Source organism: Sebastes umbrosus, chromosome 5 (genome assembly GCF_015220745.1).
Source record: "Sebastes umbrosus isolate fSebUmb1 chromosome 5, fSebUmb1.pri, whole genome shotgun sequence".
Lineage (NCBI taxonomy): Eukaryota > Metazoa > Chordata > Actinopteri > Perciformes > Sebastidae > Sebastes > Sebastes umbrosus.
In genome coordinates this window covers 1,595,255-1,620,266 of record NC_051273.1, presented here as the reverse complement: position 1 = coordinate 1,620,266, position 25,012 = coordinate 1,595,255, and the positions used below count along the sequence as shown (strand labels likewise).

General features: G+C 41.9%; 1 protein-coding gene across 1 annotated transcript; it reads left to right on the top strand.

Annotated features, from left to right (window-relative positions):
- reps2 (RALBP1 associated Eps domain containing 2) lies at window positions 1–24,784 on the top strand. Its single transcript, XM_037770830.1, is given in 21 exon segments — window positions 1–571; window positions 6,502–6,585; window positions 6,587–6,626; window positions 7,041–7,153; window positions 7,156–7,215; window positions 9,511–9,622; window positions 10,550–10,656; window positions 10,737–10,878; window positions 11,032–11,095; window positions 12,595–12,766; window positions 12,864–12,917; window positions 13,157–13,235; window positions 13,399–13,473; window positions 14,378–14,422; window positions 14,529–14,669; window positions 14,962–15,023; window positions 15,158–15,247; window positions 19,398–19,484; window positions 19,605–19,738; window positions 21,512–21,617; window positions 23,701–24,784. Coding segments are annotated over 21 exon segments (2,001 nt in total). The 5' UTR covers window positions 1–406; the 3' UTR covers window positions 23,770–24,784.
- The last annotated feature ends 228 nt before the right edge of the window (window positions 24,785–25,012 follow it).

The following is a 25,012-nucleotide window of genomic DNA, read 5'->3' as shown; positions in this document are numbered from 1 at the left end:
AGAATAACTCTATTAAAGTTGTGTCTTTATTATTATGGGATGGTGAGATAATAAATAAAGCAGTCCCCTGTCTCCTCCTCCTCCTCCTCCTTTTCCTCCTCCTCCTCCTCCTCCTCCACCGCCCCCTGCAGGCCCAGCTCGGTACTGCTACTACCGGCCCTAGCAGCCAGTACAGCGGATGATCCTGAACCGAGCAGTCGGTGCTCTCTAACCGGAGGTGATACCGCCCTTCTCTTCTGTTCTCCTGTTCTCCTGCAGAACCTCCGACCTGGTCCTCTACGTTCAGGATCAGGATCAGGATCAGGATCAGGATCAGGATCAGGATCACATGATGCATGGACCTGTCTGGTTGTAGTGGTTCTGCTGTCCATGCGTCAGCCCCGGCAGGAGGAGGAAGAGGAGGAACATGGAGCAGGAATCCGGAGTGTTCATCTCTCTGACCGAACAGGAGCAGCGGTTCTACTCGGCTCTGCACGGCCGCTGCCAGGCCGACTCCTCCGGGACGCTGTCCTCCAGCAGAGTCACGGAGCTCCTCAAGGCGTCCGGGCTGCCTGCTGAAGACCTGCACAAAGTGAGTCCTCCTCCTCTTCCTCCTCCTCATCCTCCTCCTCATCCTCATCCTCTTCCTCTCTCTTCCTCCTCCTGAAGACCTGCACAAAGTGAGTCCTCCTCCTCTTCCTCCTCCTCATCCTCCTCCTCATCCTCATCCTCTTCCTCTCTCTTCCTCCTCCTGAAGACCTGCACAAAGTGAGTCCTCCTCCTCTTCCTCCTCCTCCTCCTCCTCCTCATCCTCTTCCTCCTCCCCCTCCTCTCCTCCTCCTCCTCATCCTCTTCCTCCTCCCCCTCCTCTCCTCCTCCTCCTCCTCCTCCTCCTCCTCCTGTCTCTTCCTCCTCCTCCTGCACCTCATCCTCCTCTTCCTCCTGCTCCTCTTCCTCTCTCCTCCTCCTCCTCCTCCTCCTCCTCTTCCTCTCTCCTCCTCCTCCTCTCTCTTCCTCCTCCTCCTGCTCCTGCTCCTCCTCCTTTCTCCTTCTCCTCCTCCTCTTCCTCCACCTCCTGCAGCTGCAGGTCTCTGTGGTCAGACTGGAGGTGATGGTCAGACATCACATCTGCTCTGTGGAGGGTTTCTGCAGGTTTATGTGTCAGAGAGGTTTTACACACCTCCTTCCTCTCTTCCTCTCTTCTTCTCTTTCTCTCCATCACCCCTCAGACTGTCACACAGTCCCTCCTTCACTTCACTGCATCAGCTGCTCATTTGTCTGCATGTAACCTCCCTGCATCTGCAGCCAGCAGCCTTCTGTCTGCTCATCCACAGAGAGGAAAGATATGTTTTACACAGTGAGGTTCAGTGTCATTCTGCACATTCTGCACATTTTAAATCATTCTTTGCTCAGTTCAACCATAGTTGAGCTTGTTTCTTAGTACTATGTGCAGAAAGTACTTGTTGGTGTTGGATTCACCTGCAAGAGTTCTGCAAAATCTCCTCTACTTAAAGGACCAGTGGTTTTGCATTTACTACAAATTACATCAGCTCTGGACTACGGCTGCCTCCTCTGAGTCGATTAGTTGACTGATTAGTCGTTTGGTCTCAGTCAACTAAGATTTTCTTTAGTCGTTTTTTATGCTTTTTTTCATGCTGAGTGACTTCTTTCTAAAAAACCTTCTGAGCTCATCTCACCAGATTTAAAGTGGTGCTTTTCTGTGATTCTTTGTGGAGAAACTCAGTTTCACAGATCTGTTTATTAAATCAGCTACAGCATCGGGTATTAAAGCATAAAATACGACTAATCGACAAAAGAAATCCTCGTCGACTAAGACCAAAACGCCCGATTAGTTGACTCAGAGGGTGCAGCCCTACATGTTTTGGTTCCAGCTTCTAAACTGTGAGGACGTTTCTACAGTTTGAAATCACTGCAAAATTCAATTTGTTTCAATTTTAGACTGTTGGTCAGACAAAACAAACGATCTCACTGGGTCACGTCGGGCTCTGGGAAACTATTAATAGACAAACTTCATCATTTTAGTGATGAAATATGAGAAAATAAGCTTCATAGTAGGGCTGTGCTCGACATATTTCAAATTCTTAGTCGACCAAGAATTTGAAATATGTGTGTCATAGTTTCCCAGAGCTCAGCGTGACCCGTTCAGAGTGTTTAAAATCCTAACAAACTGAATTGAATTAAAAACTGAAGCTGGAACCAAAACATGCACATCACAGAGAACATTAAAGCGAGTAGGTAGAGAAGATATGAAGATTCATGTCCTGATTATCCTGGTCAAAATAATTGTGATTCACGCTTTTATCCCGATAATCATCACTATATGCTTAAACTCTTAAAATGGCACTAAAACATACTGAAATCACTTCACCTGACATTGATGTTTCACTTCTCTACCATGACAGCGAGCTAGACAGCTTTTTAAATTGCAATTAACTTATTTTTTTTTTATCACGATCTGTGATAAAATCCTCTATCGTCCATAACTAAAAGCGAGACTATGTAGTTGGGAAGAAAGGAAGAAATAACACAGTCTAACTCTTACAAATGAAAGTTAAATTCATAAGTAATAAATGCCTCTTGGCTCAGTTCACTCAGGAGTTTAACTGTTCAGCCTCACTGCTTCTGATATGACCAGACGTTTATGTTAATGATGGTGAACTTTAGCAAGATATAAAGGACATTAATGACTTCTGGGCTTTTCTCCTCTTGTGCTACTTTTACTCTTCGTTTCAGCCTTCATCATTAGTCTATCATTTATCACTCATGGCCACAATAGCAGCTGTTAAACACAAGTTCTAGGGAGTCCCTTTAAGTCAAACTGCAGAACTACACAACGATGATGTTACTATGACGAAACTTAGTACAGACTTGATGTTCACTGTTCAAAAGTCTGCTAATTATTTTTTATACGGTGCAGAAATGAATGTAAACCAATGTCTGCCTGGAGCAGGAGGAAACGAATCAACACAAATGAGAAGTAAACATGATTTATAGTTAAGGAGCTCAAACTTGCAGGTAGTTTTCTCCACTGACGCTTTCAAAACCTCATCATACAAAGTGTGTAAAAAACAGAAAATAACATTTCAGATTAAAACTATCATTTCTCTGCACCGCCTCACAGATAGAATTATATTCACCATTAATTATAGATCTGTTTTCCACTGCCTTTAGAACTACTCCGTCAGAGTGATTTCTGCTGACCCATCAACGGCTCATAAACATATTTTTCCAGCTCGGCTGAACGCAGCAGGTCTGCGTCATCCGTTCGGTCCTGCGGGGGTCAGCTCAGCTGCTCCTGGCGATCGCCAGCCCATTGTGTGTCTCTGTGTGGGTGTCAGGAAGTTGAGGCAATTGAGCTGTGCTTCCTTCCTGTCCGGCCTGGATCGCCGCCGCCGCCAACGCCACACGGGGGTGATTGACACTCAGCTCTCTGAGCTGCAGGATGCCTGCTGGATCACTCCTGCTCTCAGAGCTGACCTCTGGGTCATTGTGTCACACAGAATCACAGATGGTGTGTTTCCTCCGGGAGATGTTATGATGACATAGAAGATTGAAACTGTAAATAAATATAATCTCTGCTATGTGTCAGAACACGGGGAATCTCCCATCATGAAGGTGTGTTTGAGTCATGAGTGAGCAGATTGACAGAGGAAGGATCTTTAAGTCTCGTCTGTGTTGACACGTCTTCCTGCTCGGCCGTCTGCTCAGTCTCTCACAGAACAGACACTTTATTACTGAGCAGGCAAATCAATTGTTCTGCTGATTTCACAGACTTACAGTACAGCGAATGTTTCCCTTATTGTTTCATCATGTGATTAGGATAACAGCCGGCTGTCAGGTTGGACGTGAACTCTCTGGTATGTGTTGTTGTGTCTATAGTGACATGTTGAGTTAAGCTCTGCTGACGGACTGATTGCTGTAGAACCAGTCTGGTTGAAGAAGGTGTGTCAAGATAAAACTTTACGGATCTCAGCTCTGATAGAGTTGTCACATCCAGGATATATATATACGCACAATACGCAAGTTGATCTTCATGGTTTTTAGCCACACTCGTTGGTCCACCACTTTGGTCCTGACTGAAATATCTCATTAACTACTGGATGGACTGTCATTGAATGTTTTGGGGGGACATTCGTGGTCCTCAGAGGATGAATCCTCCTGACTGTGGTGATCCCCTGACTTCATAATGCAGGTTCAATATTTAACTTTAGGACTGACTGGTGCACAAAGAGTGTTTCTACTATGGAGCAGCTTTCCTCTCGTTCATATTTAATAAACACATATATCAGCGGCATGTTTTCACGAGAGACTTGTATGTTTATAAAAACATTTTAGCACCGTTAATCCATTGTTGCCAAAAGAAGAGCAGAAGCTTGTTTCTACTGGATGGTTTGTTATCAGTCCAGCCTTCAAGTTGAAGCTAAAACAGACCAACTGGACCTCCTTCTGTGTTGTTCTCTCTGTGTGTCTTCAGCCTATTCAGGTGCTTTATTTCAGAGAAACATGTAGATTTAGGCTGCATTCACATTCACACCAGTTCCACCAGTCCTCCCATTCATCTTTAATGGCGGTAGTGCTTTTGGGCTGCTGCTGCTCTGTGGGAGCCGTAGAGGGTGGCCAAAAGATACGCAGCGGCCTGCAGCAGAAAAGTAGAACAGAATCAACCTTTGGAGAAACACAACCTGGACGTCACGCTGCGGTGGCCGATCACGTAACCGGCAATCCAGAGCTGTAGAACCAGCCATGAGGGAACAAAAGACGTTAATCGTCGTGCAGTTTGATGGGCCGTTAAAGTGACTCTCCCACAGCGCCGCACAACCCTGTGGTGAATCGCCATAACGCCTGATCTGGTGTGAATGTAGCCTCAGTCATAGAGGAACTCATGTTCACTTCAACACATCTATAAACTGTCTGACTTTTCAACCTTTACTCCAAGAGAAAATGTCCTTCAAGTTGTTTTTTAGGGTATTTTTCCCTCGACTGTCCTTCATAATCCTAATCTCCTTTACTCCCCCTCAGCAGTCATTGAACCTCTAATCAAGAGAGGAGCTGCTGGATAAACAGATCCACTGAGCTGCTGATCCTTTACAGACTGCTTCTTTTGTAGCTTCATTCTGTCATGTTGCTCGACACATTACCTCGACCCCGGTGTGAAATAATCACAGTGTTTAAGATTACTCTGGGTCCTGGCTGGATTATACGGAGGCCCTGAGAGGCAAGTGAGAAAAAAACATTGTTTATTCATTTTCTAGGTCCGATCTCCTCATCTGTTTATGACTTAAGAACAGGTGAAAATAAGGTTTTTGCAGGCTTACATTTATTTATCTTTCTCAGATGTATTCATATATCTGTGAAACAGGTGGGAAAATGTTTTGGCAGATGAAATTATTTTGTGTTTGTTGTTGTAATACTAATTGTTGGCCACAAGAGCCCAAAGTGCACCACTACCTCATGTTGTAAATAAAAGCATCCATGATTGTGTTTAAAGTGCATGGACAAAGTGAAACTCACACACCAACACACCAGACTCACCAACCGACATCAGAGACCTAGCAGCGATGGAGGTCGCCTGTTGCGTCGCCTCATGTCTCCTTGTCTCGGCCAAAAAGTTGCACTCGAACAAACCTCAAGACGTTCTGATACGTTCTGATACGTTCTGATAGTTCTGATACGTTATGATACGTACATGAAACAAGCGGTGTTTGCTGACCATTTTTCCCACCACTCTCACTCACCACTCAGCCTCATTCCAGATGTTTCATGTCGCTGTGAAAATATCTGGAATGATCAGATGAGATGAAAAATGAGAAGAGCCTTCTGTGTGTGTCCTCTTGACTTCACTCAGTCGGTTTGCTTTCCTCACTTCCGTGTCTCTTCTTCGCGCACTGATTGGTTTAAGATGAACAGCCAATCAGAGTGATTTCTCTCACCGACGAGCTCCGCCGCGATTCAACATGATCATTGGACTGAAAAAACTCAGACACGGCAGACTAGAGCCGACGGTGAGGGACACATCGCAAAAACTAGACCGGCAGACGCTCACCGACACCAAACTGTCCGGCGGCCGGCCGTCGGCTTGGTGGTTCAGGACCTTTAGCTCTATTGAGAACTCTATCATGAGGTAGTGGTGCACGTCAGACTCTTGTGGCCGAAATGAGTATTACAACAACAAACACTTAACAAAATGATCCTGACAACAATCACCTGCTGAAACTAGTTTCACCTGTTTTCACAGATGGAAAAAACCTTTCAGGAACAAAAACTTGTTTTGCCGCCTGTTCTTGAGTCATAAACACCGGAGAGGAAAACTATGTAGATCAGACTTAGAAAATGGATCACCAGAATTATTTTTCTCTCACTTGCCTCTCAGGGCTTTCCGTATAGATTTATGTTTCTGAAAAGAGGACACCACTGTGGGCAGTATGAAAGATGATATTTAATGAGATATATCACTTAAAGCCTGTCCATAGTCCATAGTTAAAATGATTCTGTCTGTCTCAGGTGACGGAGTTGTGTGGAGCGAAGCGTCTGGGCTACTTCGGTACGCCTCAGTTCTTCGTGGCGCTGAAGCTGCTGGCGGCGGCCCCAGTCGGCGCTGCCCGTCCACCTGGAGAGCGTGACGGCCAGTAAGTCTGCTGCTCGGAGAGGAGGAGGAGGAGGAGGAGGGGATCAGGAGATTATCTGAACATGGTCAGGATTTGGTTCTAATCTGGATGAGAAGGGGGAGTCGCGTGGAAAGGGCTAAGTGGGTTTGCCCTTATTAACGAGAACGCACAATCAGTCAGTCGCACCCGAGAAAAAATCCTGTTTCTACACAACACATGAGGGATTGTTATTATAAACGTTCATATTCAGTGTGGTGAGGTTCAGTAGGAGCTCACCTCAGCAGAATGAGACTCGTAAAGACGCTCATCCAGATTAGTCTAAATCTAGATGGGTCAAAGGTCGTCAGACAGGAAGCTCCTGATCTTCTTCTCCTACATAAACATGTTTGACTTTTATTCACAAGGAAAATAAAGCAGCCTCGTGTCTCCCTTCAGATCTACCTCTGCCCAGGTTCGTTGGGCTGAAGAATGAACCCGAGATGAGATACGCAGTCATCCCTCCCAGCATAGAAGGTCAGGGGGCTCTGGGTGGGACTGCACCCGGCTCCGGTCCTGGACTCCAGCAGACCGGAGCTCCTTCAGACACCTGGAGGCCAACGTGGACAAGCAGGTAAGCTGGGGGGGGGACTTCTGATGGGTCGACTTCAGAACCCCTAACCCTAGCCCGTTAAACGCAACACAGATCACACATCACAGTGGTTTTAAGACAAATATAAGATTTTTATTTACATTCACTACAATTTACGCTATATAGGAAGAAATATACATTTATGGGCTCTACTCCTTCACCATAACTAAAAACATAACTCAATATTTATCATATAAACTTTGTGGTAGGTTATTCTTTGTTTATTTCAGTTCCAACCTTGGTAATGAAATTATGTTTTTTCCCCGGTTGTCCACGTTAGGTCAGATAATCCTTTATTATCTGTTGATGTAAAGTGCGGTTGTCTTTTTCCTAAATCCTTCTGAACTCTCCTTCTCATCTTTCCTTGACCTCATGACATTTTCCATCGAGGTCAAAGGAGAAGTGGTTAGGAGAAGTGGTTAGGAGACGACGTTAGGACGACCGCAGCCCTCGTCTCAAAGTTACTCTCTGACACGTCAGATTTAAATGTGTCATGTGAGAGTAAAGCACGGATCACTGTTCAGATGTCTTGGAGAGCAACACTGAGTGGGAAACGTTGAGAGTTGAACAGGAGCGGTACGCTGAGCAGAGACATTCCAGTCGGCTGTAATCATCGGAGCAGAAAGGCCTCGTGTTGAGAGATTAGAGCAGAAGGACGAGCTTCAAGGTTCAAGACCGGCCACAAGTATGTACAACAGAACATGAACCTGATGAAAACCTTGATGTGGACTCTGCAGAGCAGCTTAAGACCACGAACATGGAGCTCTCTGTGTTTCTCAGTATAGAGGAGTTGTGGTGTCTGGTGTGTGTAGTGACTTTCCGCTGATGCCTGCAGGTGAGCTCGCCACCAGGAGCTCCCTTCATGTACTCTTGTGCAAATGTTTTGACGCTAATCCTTCCTCTGAACGCCGAGGTTCTTTTTTATCTGGAGCGTCGACTCCAGACACTTTCCTTGGACTCTTCTTAGGCTTATCCACATAGCTGCTGCTATATGGAAGACGGAACTTGCCAAAATCATAAATAAATGACTCCATAAATAAATAAAAATGCCATAAAATGAACCAAAAATAATATTAAAGATAAATATTGGCATTAATTAATCAATAGAGTGTGACATTAATTGCTATTTATATTTTAATTTATTTATATTTTTATTGCTTCCCCTATTTATCTACTCTTCTATTAATTTTCATTTTTATTTCATTTTTTATTAATGTTTAAATTTATTTATTATTATATTGTACATATTTATTTAGGTATTTATTTTTGCATTTATTTTGCATTTAATTTCGATTTTTTTATTATTCATTATTAGATTGTAAATATTATTTATGCATTTATTTTTGCATTCATTTTTAATTTAATTTATATTTATATTTAAATTTATTTATTCATTATTAGATTGTATGTATTTATTTATGTATTTATTTTTGCATTTCTTTTGCATTTAATTTAATTTTTTTTTTAAATGTATTTATTCATTATTATATGTATTTATTGATGCATGATTTGCATAATTTTTTTTATTTTATCAGGTTTCTTTCTCCATACATCCACATATCTTCCCATATGGTAATTAGTCTCACTGCCAGAGGGGGAGACAAAAGCTCTGCACTCCAGCTTTAAAATAATAGTCAGGCTTTGCTCGCTGTACTCGTATCTCCTCTTCATACTGCCCATTAAAACATCCGTCCTAAGGGGATTCTAATGTGAGTGATCAGGGACGAAATGCTCAGTGTTTCTCTGATGAGCTGCAGTGGAAGGAGAGTAACTAAAATATTGTACTAAAATGAGACCGCTGAAGATTAACTTCAGATTAACTTCAGATTAACTTCTGATGTCTGAATAATTTATCATAATCCCCTCAAAAGTGGAACATGAGGAAGCCATATTATACCAGTATATTATACTATATTATATATAACAACACCGTGCCATGAAACATTGTCTCCGGATGGTTCCAGGTACATAACAGAGACTTTAGTTTATCCTCCAGCTTCACCACACCTCAATGCAAGAGGTCACAGTTTGGGCACGAGTTGGAACGGGCTGTTATTAACATTAATGTACCTCTGAAAATGTGCATCACCCTGCAGTCACACTGTCACGTTCTAATAATAATAATAATAATAATAATAATAATAATAATAATAATAATTAGTGGGAGTGTTTCCAGTAATATTATATCATATCTGTTCCAGTATTAACCAGCAGTATAATGCATTGAGGCTGCTTCTAGTTCTGTGTATGTAAATAATAAATCTCGTGTCTGTGAAGGAACCCTGGTCTCCACCACGATCACCGTGCAGTTCACCGCCTCGCTCCCCCCCGCTGACCTACCGCGGCTACGCCTACGCCACGCAGAGAAACGGCGCTGACGCACAGATCGGTAAGACGGAGATAGAACGCATCGGTTTGTTTTAAAGTTTAAAGTTACACTGGTCAGGCTGGAGGACTTTCTTTTTCTTTTCTTTTTTCAATTATGACTTTTATTATTTCATATATATATATATATATATATATATTTATGAATAATTAGTATAAAAGACATAAAACACATACACAGGTATAAATAGAGAAAAAAGGCAGTCCAAAGTGATTTACAGATGAATATTCACTATACATACATATATATATCTATATATATATATATAGATATATATATAGATAAATAGATATAAATAAAATAAATAATTAAATTAATTTAAAATAATAAATAAGTATTTAAAGACCAGAACACATAAACATCACGTATCAATAAAATAGAAATTGTAAACGCTACATTAAAAAAAACATATTTATATACTGTATAATAAAATTATTAATTTAATTTAATTCAAAATAAATAAGTAATTAAAGACTAAAAAATTTTAAAAGCTACATTAACATTATAAATTAACAATACACCAAAAGAAACAACATTATAATGATATATACTGTATATACTTATACACATACAAAGGCCAGAGGATTTCTAATGTTTCTAATACCTCAGATTTTAGTTTTTATTTCACTCTACAAACTTCCACTGTTGGCAGAAACAACATCACATCTGTTTACATCACCAGGAAATGTCCTGTTTTTATCAAAGTGATTATACTGTTAATTCAGCAGAGGACTAAAAACTGCAAGAAGTGCACGTCTTCACGAGTCATGTATTATAAATTAGAAATGAACTGAAATGTAAAAGCTGAGTTTTTACTGACACCTGTTCCGTCCTCTCCTCTCTCCTGGTGTTTTTGATCTGTGAATCTGTCCGATCACATGTTTGAGGGTGTAATAATCGGTGTGTTATTCTCCGTGTGTTTCTCTTCAGCCTACGAAAGCAAACATCCGTCGCGGCCGATGGTCCAGCTGGAGCAGCACTCCTCGCCCAGTAACTATGGCACCAAACCCGCCGTGGAGCATCCTGCCATGGCTCGGGTACAGACGGGCTTTTGTGCAGCTTTTGCATCATAATAAGTAATTCTTTATAAAGTCTATATAATGATGTGTCTGCTCAGGCGTCCTCATCAGAGAGGCTGGACCAGCACGGCGTCGTGGACTACTCTGACGACGACCCCTGGAGGATCACAGAGGAACAGCTGGAGTATTACACCAATCAGTTCAAGAGCCTGCAGCCTGACCTGGGGGCTCTCATCCTGGGTATGGACCCCGTCCCATCCCCCTCTCCCATCCCTCCCATCCCTCCTTTCCTATCCATCCCTCCCATCCCTCCCTCCTCCTCCTCCTGCTGCACATATTTATAAATAAAATATCACATTCAAACTATTTCACCTCTTTCTGACTCTTCTCTAGGAACCATCGCAAAGAACTTCTTCACTAAATCCAAGCTGCCGATACCAGAACTCTCCCACATCTGGTGAGATGACTCATGTTGTCTGTTCTTGTTCTGTTCTGTTCTGTTCTGTTCTGTCGGGTCAGTTGGATGTTAATCAGCCGAGCTCCTCAGCATGAGTTAGACCTTCACTGTCTTCTCATCTTCAAACAAACAAAGATGTCTTTTAACCTGTTTTACATTTATTGCAGCAAAGAGAGCGACGGAATAAAATAATATGTAAAAATCTCTAAATGAATCAGTGCATGAAAAAACAACATTTTTGCCTGTAGTGTCTGATGTTTCTATGCTTTATGATGATACTGATCATGTTTAAAGGGACTGTTTCTAAGAATCAGAAATGTCTTGTTAACAGCTTCACCTGTGGCCGTTAAGTTAACTAAAGTCAGCGTCCTGTTGCTGGCGCTTGTGCTCGCTCTACATAGACATGAAGGAGCATCGCTCAACACAGTGAGGAGACACACGTCAGCTAAAAGCACAATATCACACTATATTTCAGCTGCTTGGCAGTAATGTTAGCTGACCAGATGAAGGTCTCTCCATGAATCAATGCTGATCCTAGTGTTGGCTTTTCCCGCCTCAGCCTCCCGACCGCGGCCGGAGGGAATAGGGGAGACGCCGGAGTTTTGGTCGGAGACGATAACGTTTCTCTCCGCGGAGCCCCGTCACTTCACAAGACACGGGAAACCTCTGTTGGTCTGGAGGAGCTGCAGCAGTTATTTCTGCACAAACGTCCACTGAACATTCACTAGATATTCTCAGAGCTAAACTAACTCTTCTGCAGTGTGGAGTGAGCAGCATGCACGTGAGAGGTGGAGAGAGAGAGAGAGAAGGAGCGTGGTGTGTGAGTGAAGGCAGGCAGAGAAGCAGAGGAGCAGAGTACAGCGTCGACTCCGGTCCTGGAGACCAAAGCTACGGTCTCCCCCGCGTCCTCCGACCGCGGCCAACACTGTTTAACAGACGGGCTTCACTAGATACAACCAAGAGGTTTTGGTGCTTCACTGTAGTTTGTGTTGGAGTCTGAGTCTGAACAGCGTAGACACACGCGAACGCGCATGGGACACCGACCCGCAATGATTTATACGTGTAAGAAGTTACAAACAGTCCCTTTAATGAATAAATAGTGATAAATTACTATTGGTAAGAGAAGAGCAGATCAGCTGAACCTAGCAATATTATATAAAATATATTTAATTTGTCTATGAATTATAAATTTATTTTTACTTGGGTTTAAATTGAGCGAAGGAATTTTCTATTTTTCCTGAAATTAATACAAAATTAAATCGATTATTATTGTATCTGGCCCGCCACCAGTACAATTTAATAGCCAGTGAAGTAAAATAAAAGTGATAATACTAATAATAATCATAATCTTAGTCAAACAATATTACATATAAACAAATAAACAGACAACAACGACAAAAAAGCGTTAAAGAGTGGACATGGACACAAGTATGTAAACAGACACATATAAAATAAGGCTAAAGATGTTTTTATTTGGTTTTCTCATCTCCTCTCTGCAGGGAGCTGAGCGACGTGGACCGAGACGGAGCTCTGACGTTCTCTGAGTTCTGCACAGCGTTTCACCTGATTGTGGCACGTAAGAACGGTTACCCTCTCCCAGAGAGCCTTCCTCCCACCCTGCAGCCGGACTTCATGCAGCAGGAAGAGGACGACGTACCGGATACTCCTGAAGTCAGTAGTGAAGTATGAAGTGGAACAATGTTTGTGTCTCAGCTTTAGTTTGCTGGTTCCTTCAGAATCCAACTCTTTGCTCCGTGCTTGTTTGCAGAGTGCAGAGCCTCTTATTGTGTTTGAGGATGCTGAACTGAGGCCCAGTCACATGGTAAACTACATGTATATACTCTTTAATATAAAGTGAATGTGGAGTCCCTGTGTGGTGCCTGTAGGGGGCAGTAACGAGCTGTTAGTCACATCAACATGTTGAGCTCTGAGCTTGTTCTTCCTAAAATGCTCTGCACTTTTTAAATGATTGAAATGTTTGCAGGCAGTGATGTCGTGATGTTGTGATGATATAACATATAATAATGATGATCTTTTCTTTTTTTACTTTGTATTTCTTAGGAGCGGAGCATCATAGAGCAACTCCAGCCAAGTCTGGTCACAACAAAACTAGATCTGAAAGAAGAATCATGTAAACAAGGTAACATGAGATGCACCTTTTACCAAAAAACTGAAAAACATTATATTCTAAATCAGATGCACTTCCTATGAGTGGATCTTTATTTTTAAACTTCAAATCAGAGTATGTCAGGAAAGCATGGTGCGTGGTCCTGCTGCTGATGTCTGTATCTCTGTGTCTGCAGATGTCAGTGTGAAGAGGACAACAACATCTCAGGAGAAACGGACTCTTCATCTTGGTGCTTTTCCTGAGAGGCCAGGTGATACGAAAAGTAATTTGAACCGTTGTATCATTAAAGTCAATACTTTGTTCCTGTATTCAACTACAAATTCAATAGGGCCAAATTTTAAAACCAGGAAATGTAGATATCCAGCAGCCTATTTAAAACCTGCTTTTTAGCTTTTGGTAATGACGAATGACAAAACGGTTGTGAAAGACATGATTGGCGGTGTCGCTGCCCCCCGATCCAATTTATGATTTAGTTGACAGACTTTTCAGAAATTGAAATTGAAACAGCTCAGACATGACAAATAAAATGAGAAGGTAACAATAAGAAATCAACAACGGGCATTATACCCAACACCAGAACAGAGAGAGGCCACATTAAATAAATCATTATAAACAAATAGCAAGGTTAAAAGAAAACTGATTTGCGGTAAAGAAGGTACAGAGACAGGCTAAGCTGGTTTAGGAAACCCTTGTAATATGGAGGATAGACAGCTTAGGTCTAATATATGCTAAGTAAGGGTCCCAAACTTTATAGAAAGTGTCCAATGAGGAGTGAGGCAGTGAATTCACTGGGACTACACTCCATTATAATGTTATACAAAGACTCTCTCGTTGGAGCAGCATCCTTGATCGGGAAAAGTCAACAAATTGAATAACCTCCTGTGATTGATATTTATAATATGAGCATCTGGAAGTAGCAGACACACGTCGGGGGTCTAACTCTACTGGAACACCATCAATAACACACAGTTGATCTACAGCAGCAGACCAGGAGCTTCATACTGTAGCTGTGTGTTATGTGTTGATTAAGCTGCTCTACTCAAACATGTAATCACAGTTAGCGGTTCCACGGGGAAGTAGCTGCTTCTCATTTACAACAATTCAAACAAGACCAGAAGTCTGACGTGTCTTTGTTCATTTATCCGTCCTCACAGAGCCGCCGCAGGACCTGGACACACACATGAGGACAAAACCAGACCGAGGTGAAAACCACCACCTGAATCACGAGTACTCTGAACTCCTGCGTAGCTTTGTAACTTCATTCTACTTTTCATTGTTGTTTTTTCCACCCGTGTGACATCACATCCAGGTCCTACTCCAGCACTTCTATTGAAGATGCGATGAAGAAGGCAGAGGAGCCTCCGACGCCTCCACCCCGACCCCAGAAGACCCACTCCAGAGCCTCCTCGCTGGACCTCAACAAGCTCTTCCAGCAGGGCGCTCCAGGTACGACTCACCTCCACAGACTCACTCAATACGAGCTTTCTAACACGCAGCTCAGAGCACGACCCGCCTGCAGCTACGGAGCATTTTGATTGTGTTTTGTTTGAGACGGTTCTCCTTTTCATGGGACAACAAAGAGGAAATGGAGCTAGGTGGGTTTTATTGTTCAGTCTGAAAGGTGAGAGAGAGAGTCAGTGTCTGATTATGAGAATATGGGTGTTTATTTGTGTTTAAAATGTGACTCCTGAGAAGCTCCTCTAGTTTACAGCTCAGTGATATTGTGTCTGGATTTTAGGCATAAAGAGTGGATGGTTGCCGCCTCCTCCAGCCCTCCCTCCTCGACCGCCAGCGTCACAGGTAAACCTGGTGTGATTACTGCAGCAGTCCATGCAATAACATGCTCTTATATCTTTAGTTGTTCCTGTGAACTCCAACTGTGCAAATGTCTCATGAATTAATGATGAAGGAAAGCTTCTCATGTCTCTTGTCAGGTTCCTCATTTCATCACCGTTCCAGAGAAAACTCCCCAGAATAAAGTGCAGCAGCCAAACTTTGCAGACTTCAGTCTCTTTAGAGAAGAGGTGAGCATGAAATCAGATTTTTCTTCATTGAGTTGTCTTGTTTGGTGGTTTGCAAATATACTAAAATGTCCCCTGTGAAAAGGGGAAAACATAAGCAGGCAAACTCAAAACTCCTCCCCAGATTGCCAGCATTTTCCGCTCCCGGATTTTCCTCCTTCCACCTGCCAAAATGAAAAATAAATGAATAAATAAATAAATGACTCAATAAATAAATAAATATATCATTAAATGTAGCAAAAGTAATATCAAAAAGAAATGTAGCCATTAATTAATTAACAAAATGTGACATAAATTTATATTTCTGGTTTAATTTGCTTCTTTATTTATTTATCTTTGTAATAATTATCTTATTTATTTACTCTTCTGTTTAATTTTCCCTTTTATTTATGTATGTATTTATTTGTATAATTTTATTCATTTATTCATTTATTTTTGCATATATTTTTACTATTTATTTGTTTTGCCGTTATTTATTTATTTTATATTTATTTATTTATTTATGCACGATTTTCCCTCCCTCAAATCCTTCCTCCATTACTGACTTTATTACGCCGTCTTTTTAATCCCTGGTGGTTTGTATTTATTGAATCCAGCAGACATGCCCTCTCACTCACTACTCTCTCCTCTCCATCGTGTGCAGTATCATCAGTCCTCTGTCTTCCCACAGGATGTTTCACATCTTAATTAAAACCAAAAAGACTTGAGGAATCGCCTGTATGTATGTTTGTATTCACTTAGTAAGACAAAGTGAAACTCATACCATCCTGAACCCCTCAGAGAGACGAGAGTGAACTACAGGCGTAGTTAATAACAGCTTCCTCAACATAAAACACGTCAATCTGAAGTTAAGGATGAATATTTGATACCAGCGTTAGCAGGAAACTCTCAGGAGCAGTTCAGTTTACAGTTATACTGAATGGAAAAACAGACTGCAGACACACATACCTATATATAACGTTCATTCTTTGTTCATTTCATTCTGTTTTTGTCCCTCTATTTCACTTAATTTAACTCAACCTCTCTTTACTTCACTTTACTTCACTGTACCTTCACTTCACTTCACTTCACTTCACTTTACTTTACTTCACCTACGCTTCACTTAACTCTACTTCACTTTACTTTACTTCACTTAACTTCACTTTACTTCACCTTTGCTTCACTTCACTTTACTTTACTTCACCTTCGCTTCACTTAACTTTACTTCACTTTATTTTACTTCGCTTCGATCTACTTTGCTTCGTTTTCACTTCACTATACTTTACTTCACTTTACTTTACTTTTCTTCGCTTTACTTCACTTTACTTTACTTTACTTCACCTTCGCTTCACTTTACTTTACTTCACCTTTACTTTACTTCGCTTCGCTTTAATTTGCTTCGCTTCGCTTTCACTTTACTTCACTTTCACTTTCACTTTAGTTTACTTTACTTTACTTCGCTTTCCTTGACTTCACTTTACTTCTATTCACTTCACTTTACTTTACTTCACCTTCGCTTCACTTTACTTCACTTTACTTAACTTCGCTTCCCTTTAATTTGCTTCGCTTTCACTTCACTTTCCCTTACTTCACTTTCACTTTACCTCACTTTACTTTACTTTACTTTATTTCACTTTAGTTCACTTTACTTTACTTTACTTTACTTCGCTTTACTTCACTTTACTTTACTTTTCTTAACTTCACTTTACTTTACTTCACTTCACTTCGCTTTACTTTACTTTACTTTACTTTACTTTACTTTACTTTACTTCGCTTTACTTCACTTCGCTTTACTTTACTTTACTTCACTTCACTTCAGTTCACTTTACTTTACTTCACTTTCGCTTTGTTTCACTTTACTCTACTTCACTTTACTTTACTTTACTTCGCTTTACTTTACTTCGCTTTACTTTATTTTACTTCACTTCACTTCACTTCACTTTCGCTTCGTTTCACTTGACTTTACTAGTGAATATAGTCAGACTAGTCAGACTCACTCGTTGTGCTACAGGCGGCTGTAGTCTTTATTATTGGATGTTGGTTTGTATCTGTTAAATGAGTCCGGTAGTATTATATATATTATAAAGCTCTCGTCTGTGTGACAACGACAGTATGTTCCTTCACTTCACTTTACTTTACTTTACTAGTGAATACAGTCTTTATTATTGGCTGTTGGTTTATCTCAGTTAAATGAGTCCGGTAGTGAAGATGTTAAAGAAGCTCTCGTCTGTGTGACAACGACAGTATGTTCCTTCAGGCCTCACATATCTGCAGTGAAGCGGCCGTGAGCTGCTGCTGCTGCACGGCTGAGATGTGACCACACAGCCTGCTGATGGAGCTCCTGTGGTTTACTGCCGCTGGAGCAGCTCCTCCACTACCTTCTTTAAACGTTTCCATGCTGCGGTTGTTTCACAGCGAATCTGAGGCTCGTTTATTCGTGTGTCTGCTCTTCATGTCAGCTGCGTTTGCTCAGCAAAAAAACAAAAACGCATTTTTAGCTTTTTTTTCGGGTACAATTTACAGCGGCGGCGTTAAGCCTGTTTAACCCATCAGGAAAGAGCCCAGGCATTTCAACGGGCGCCGCAATGGAGACGGCAGCAGCCCGTAGAAATTAGTGGATCAAATTCACTAAATCCAACATTAACAGATGGGAAATAGAGAAAGTACAGAAGGTGCTGCGAGCTGAGAAATGCCTTCAACGTTCTTAACAAGTAATCTTAACCCTCTGAGACCAACTTTACTGTCTTTCATTTGAATATTTCTGCATACTGGGGTCCCTCAACAGTCTTTGAATTACATCAACTGGGTCTCGCTGTAAAGCTGAGACTCTGGTGGATCCGATGAGCCCAACTGTATTCATGTGTGATGATGTTAGTCCCCATAGGAGACATTTCATTGACCTCCCTGTATAAATGACCTGTGGTGACCTCTAGGATAATCACAGCCTCATGAAACTTTACAGCCACAAACTAGAGACCTAGAGCATTCAGAGGATGGATGGATCAAACTAGAGACCTAGAGCATTCAGAGGATGGATGGATCAGACTAGAGACCTAGAGCATTCAGAGGATGGATGGATCAGACTAGAGATCTAGAGCATTCAGAAGATGGATGGATCAAACTAGAGACCTAGAGCATTCAGAGGATGGATGGATCAAACTAGAGACCTAGAGCATTCAGAGGATGGATGGATCAAACTAGAGACCTAGAGCATTCAGAGGATGGATGGATCAAACTAGAGACCTAGAGCATTCAGAGGATGGATGGATTTCCTAGTTACATTAATAATAAGGGGGTTTCTAAGCATTTTACACAACAGAAGTGCTCGACATCCAATCGCCGAAAAATGCCAATTCGTGCAGAAATCTCCAAAATGTCAAAAAGTTTTTGATCCCAAATCACAGCATGTCTTTTTCTATGGTGTTCCTCAAGGTCTTGGTGTCTTAATGTGGTATTCTGGAGGGATTATTGATCATTTTTATCAACTCTTGATGGATAAAAAATGGTTAAATTTAGCACCAAATCTGTGTAACAAATGGTATCAACCCAAAAAATTGCTGCAACAGCTTATGAAACATAATAGATCATGGGGATGACCATCATATACTTCCATCATAATGTTCTAAACTTACTTACGTGACACACAGTGCTGCATCTCAAATTAATCTTCAGGTTCTCAGCTTTCAGATGATGTACACCACTTCTATGTGACATCTACTGTTGACCTGCTATCTCCCCCTAAAGACCCCCTAAAGAAAGACTAAAACGCGTCTCTATTGTGGGTCTCGGAGGGTTTAAGCTAAAATGAAGACCTTCATGTGTCGGGCCTGTCTTCAGACTGTTGCACTGTTCACCTCTCTGCTGAATGAAAGCAGGAGGGGATACTTCATACGTGACGTCTGGAGGAGAATAATGGCTGAAATGCATCGAGGAGATGCAATAAAAGCCCGTTAATCCATCATGGCTGCCCCTGAGTGGTGCAGGAAGCCCGTCGCGGTCCCTGCAGGGGACCGGGCTGATTTATCCGGGTCAGGGCCGACACATTTCATCCTGTCTCTTTAGCGGTCCTCTCATATTATTTCACCTCATCGTGACATCAACACCAGGAAAATATATTTTATCGTAAGTCCTTGCAAATCTCTTTTTGTGTAATTTCATTGGACTCTTTTTGCAGGAGGAGAGCGGTATGAAACCTGAGGACCCGGGTCCACGCTCCAGGTTTGGTCCAAGTACTGAAGACCTGGCGAGTGCTTCAAAACAGGTCCGAACTGCTAACACAGTGGGAGCTGGTTTTATTTAATGTGTCTCTGTTGGAGTGAGGAGGAGGAGGAGGAGGAAGAGGAGGAGGAGGCTAACTCTGATTTCTGAAACTCTCCTTCAGGACGTGATCGGACTTTCTCACATTCAGGTTCCACAGAAGCCGGTCCGCAGGAAGTACCACCCAGAGAGGGAGAACGTGGAGGCCGTACCTCCACCTGCCATGCCCTTTCCCACCCCCACCAAAGCTGCTCAGAAGTCAGTTAAACATCTCACTCTGTAGTCCTCAAATACAACTAAATCTGACTGAATGTGGATTTTATTGAGTAGAATTATCCAAAGAGAGACGACTACATGGTGACTCATGTTAAAGATGCTCTAATCAATATCTTTATTATTAAGAATTATAGCCATATCAACTTTATATGTCCCCCAAGTGCCCAAACACAGGTTTAAGAACTTCTTAAAGGCACAATCAGTAGGTCTTCCTAATCTCAATCATGTAGTGATCATGAAGTGTGTGCTGGTGTCTGTATCTGCAGAGATTTTCTTATTTTTCTATGTTTGTGACGTTTCTCGGCGGCTACCTCTATAAAAACATAGCGACTGGCGGCCTGTACTACGAAGCGAGTTCAACATACCCAGGGTAGCTTCTCCTTATCTGGATTTACTAACCCTAACAAACGAGATCAACGCTGGTTATCAACTCGGTAAATCAACCCAGGGTTTCTCAGTCTGGTTATGAGCGCGTTCACATGAACAAGGCGTTGTCTGCAGCATCTGACCAATCACAGACATGGACAAGACTACAGACTACAGACAGACAAGCAGAGCGGCACATTTTACAAAGGAAGGAAGAGCTAACTATATTAGACAAATATGAAGAAGTTAGACACTTAATCCAGATTAACACAGTTGAAGCTGCCAAATGCAGGAAGGACAGCAGGTGAAAGAAAAACCTCCCGATGTGTGAATGCGTAAATTAACAGATTTATTAATTTAACGGAACTCAAAAGTCAGATATAGTCGTTTAGATGGGACACTTCATTATTGTCTTTGACAAGATTGTTGCCTTTGTGACTATTTCATCCTTCCTGCAGCTGCATCCCGTCTCCGGCGGTGTGAAACAGACTCAAGACCAAGTAAAAACAATAAATATAAAATCATAATTCAAAGCGGTAAACACCCACAGCATCCAGCCAGCTGTCCTTCCTGCAGTAGTCAGTTTAAACTGTGTTGTTTTTAGTCTGGATTATGACGGTAGCTTCTTCATATGTGTGTAATATTACCATACGATCCCCGCACCGAGCTCTGATTGGTCAGAAGGCGGTGCTTTTATACGAGTTGATCTCTTATCTGGAACATAACCTGCTCCGGAGCAGGTTAGCTGTTCAGCATCAGTTACCATGGTAACGATCTATCCCGGTAAGAAGTGAACCACCTTCGTAGGACGGAAAACCCTGAAGTTACCTTGCTAACCGCAAATCCTGCTTCGTAGTACAGACCTTTGGTGCCAGATTGTACGCATCCAAGATGCAACCCTGTCTCCGACAAAATGACGTTCCCATACAACTAAACTGCATCCTCTCATGGGAGGAGGGGGGGTTCGCCTTTGAATGTTGTGTTTAACAAACCGCAACCGACAAATCCTCCTCAGTGTGCCTTTAATAGTACGGCGATGGTTAACCCCTGAAACTCATCCTCCCTGACTCACCGTGATGACTTTAACATGTGTGCTCCTCCTGTCTCCTTATTGAAGTAGAAGGTGACCATCAGTAACGGTGGTGACTGAGAGCAATGGCTGCTTGATTGATGTTAAACTCCTGTGCTTTCATCTGCAGCGCACTAACCCACCGTTACAGAGTTATTTAATCCCGTCTCCAAACACCGGGTTTAGACCCAAACATGAAAGAATTGGAGATGTTTATTCATATATTATCTTAAAGTTGTTCTCTGAACGATGTCAGTTTTGTTATACTGTTTTATCTATTTAGAAAACTAATTCAAAAGTGTATAAAACTTGTCTCTCAGGCTGCCGTCCAAACAGAAGAGGGAGATCCAGCTGGCGATCCGTAAAAACAAGGAAACCAACGCGGTGTTGACGCGCCTCAACAGCGAGCTCCAGCAGCAGCTCAAGGTCAGCATATCTTCTGTTTCTCAACTCGCTGTAGCTGCAACCAGACCAGTTTATGTGCTCGGTATTATCCTGCTGAGGGTGTGGTGGACTACATTAGTGGCTGGCCACAGAGACTTTCTGACATTCCCTGCCCCTTCGCCTCCTCTGGGACAAAAACCAGCTCCACAGCTCGTAGAAACAGACTTTGAAATGCTGACACAAAGAGCGCTCGACTCACAGGACTTTAGGACTTTACACGCCACATGTTCACCACAAGCGTGAGAGCACGGTAGCGTGGTAGCGTTCGTGTTAACACTGTTTGGAAAGTTTGAATTCTGCGCGTTCTCAAATGAGTGCGACAAACAAATGCTCCCGCCGGTGAAAAGCTGCGAGCTCAACTGTCTGCTCCCTCTACCCATCATTCAGAGCTGAACTAATGGATCAGACTGAGCTGTTTGTGTTGGAGATCTGCCTCCAGCTCACACACTCTCCCGTTTGGAACACATGCTGCATGCCTGTCATTCTCCTCGTAAATGATCCTGTAGTGAAACCCCCACATGCAGCGCTTCTATAGCTTTAATACAACGGAGACTAAAGAATGAAACAGGCTTTGATAATTCATCCTCCACAGGTGATTTGGTAATCTGGGATGTCGTTTATTCTCTCTCTAATTCTGCTAGTTTCTCAGAGCATCTGAGGAATTTTGCAGAGAAAGGCATTTGTGTGTCTTTATATAGACTCCAGCCTTGTTGGAATACCAAACACTGGCATTCACAACTGTCTCCTTTAAAATAGAGCCGGGGCTGGTCAGGCATCCAACGACAACAGGGTGTGTGAGCAGAGAGAGGAGCAGCTCTCCGTGGACTTCTACCCTAAAGCTGAAGTAGCATTTGAAATAAAGACACAGGAGTAGTAACAGTTCAAGACGGTCTTAATCAAAAACATTCTGCTCTTTAATTCAACCTTGATTATTTACTATCAGTCGCTCTGAAGAAGGATGTTTACTGAACACTTTACATGTTGGACATTCCTCTCTTTTTATGCTGCCAAAATGTCAAGATACCTCCGAATCTAATGAGCATATCGCCATGAGCTCAGCTGAACTCTATTGATTAGTGACCTTATGATCTTTTAATGTAGTGCAGTGGTTCCCAACATGTCTCCAGATATACCACAAGATGATTAAAGATTTAGATTAAAGACACTTTCACCCTCTCAGGCCTCTACAACTCAAATGAAACCTTCTCAAAGAAAAACCACAATAAGACAAAACCTGCTTTAGGGGTCACAATCTATAAAGGCTGGAAACAACTGAGAATAGAATGATCTTTGTGTGCTGTATTGTGGTGTAATAAACATTAGGGACCACTTAAGTGGATCCATCTTGTAATAGACCATCGCTACCACGGCAAACAAAACACATAATGAAACAAACCTTAGTGAGATAGTTAAGCTGGCTCCTCATTAGAGGATCATTTTGCAGATTTTAGGTCAGATTAGTCCCTCCCAACAGTCGTCTGGATGTTCCTGATTGAAGGCCGGTCAGAACAGATTATCTGCCCAAATGATTCTGTAGTTTGACGGGTTTACAGATGTCATCTTAACGTCACCGAATACCAACTGGATCGGAGTTTCCTTCGATTTTGAATCATAAACTTTAGTGTGAAAGGAACAGTGATGCAACATGGAGCAGAAACCTGCTACAGCCAATGAGAGCGAGCTGACTGGGAAGCGACACCAACCGGATCTTGCGTACTTGTACCTAGCTCACCTACATAGCTAAAAGTTTTTGGATAACATGTCTGTGTCATCTGCATTACAGTGACTATTCTGATCCCAGGTTTCACTTCCTCCACGGTTATCACCTCAAATGTAGAATTCCAGTCTTAATCAAATCTAATAAATAAAGATCTCTTCAGATGGAGTTCCCTGAAGAGAAATCTTATCAAATTTGGGGTCCTTGACACGAAAAAGGTTGAGAACCGCTGTTGTAGACCATCGTCACCATGGCAAACAAAACAAATGATGTCATTACTGCCTGAGGTGCGTCTCTCGTTCAGCGTGCAGTGATCAAAGGTCACGTTTTTGTTTCGCTTGGCTGCAGGTGGTCCACCAGGAGAGGGTCACCTTGGAGTCCCAGCTGGATCTCCTGCGGCCTCTGACCTCCACGTGACTGCGCCTGACGTCTGCTTAGAGTCACCGAAATACATCAGAGTCTCTAAAAACATGAATGTTTGAGCCAAGATACAGAAAGTTGTTTTGTTTTGTCCCGAATTCTCTTGAGGACTCTTGGATTTCTTTGATGAACAACTCCAGTCTGAGTTACTTTTAATGACATTCTGCAGGATTAAAACATGCATTTATTTTAAAATCACTGTATGATATGCACATGTGAAATATCTTGACTTTCTAACTTATTTTTCTCTTTAGATTTACTCTCCATGAACCTTACTTTGCTTCCAATACATGTAACACTCGTTGGGAACTAGGGTTCTCTCGTCAGTCGATGTATTCAGCGTGTTTCATGTGGTCTAAAGCAAGTGATGGTGCTACAGATTAGTTCCTGAATCTGATTACTTTTTGCACTTAAAATTTAAAAAGAATGCACATTTGGAAAAAGGTTGTAGTTAATGTTTGAAAATGTCACATTACATGAGTTTGATGTAATTTAGCTGCAGGTTTCCACGTTATTTCATTGTCCGTCGTCACACTGTAGCACCACTAGGACACTGGAGAATGTTGACACTGGATTTGTATGAAATATGGACATTTTACTTGAACATCTTTAAATGTAAGCACCGCCTGACTGTTGATTTCTTTTAACCCCCTTTATGTTTATTATCACATGAAGAGCTATTTCTGCACTGCAAGTTTGGAAAACAAAAAGTCCAGAAAAGAAAAGAGCACAATATTCCTGTAATGTTTTGCAAGATAGATTTCAAAACAGCTAATGTCCGATGTGGTTTTGATTTTATCTATGCAACGACGTGGTGCTGCTGTAGCTCGCTTCAGACCGTTTACCATCAGGAACAATCAGGAGTTATGGAAGACAAATGAATGATGGCATGCTTGATACTGATGCATGTAAACTGATGTGACTGTAAATTCACCTTGAATCATGCACAACTACTGAGCTCTGGGCTGAAGACAATAATCAAACTAATCAATAAAGTTGTCTATTTTTATTATTGCTTGTGATTGTTTTATTATACATATTGTACAAGAGAAGTTCCTCCTGTTTGTTAATAACTGAAAGAAGCCTTTTTTACTGCTGTGTAAAGTATAACTTAGTGTTGACCTGAGCAAAACTTCTTAATACATTTTTCATATTATGTTTTTCCTAAGAGCAGAAAAGAGAAAAGTGCATTAAAAAAACAAAAGATTTCATTCTTCTCACTTCTAAAATTCTAAATTAA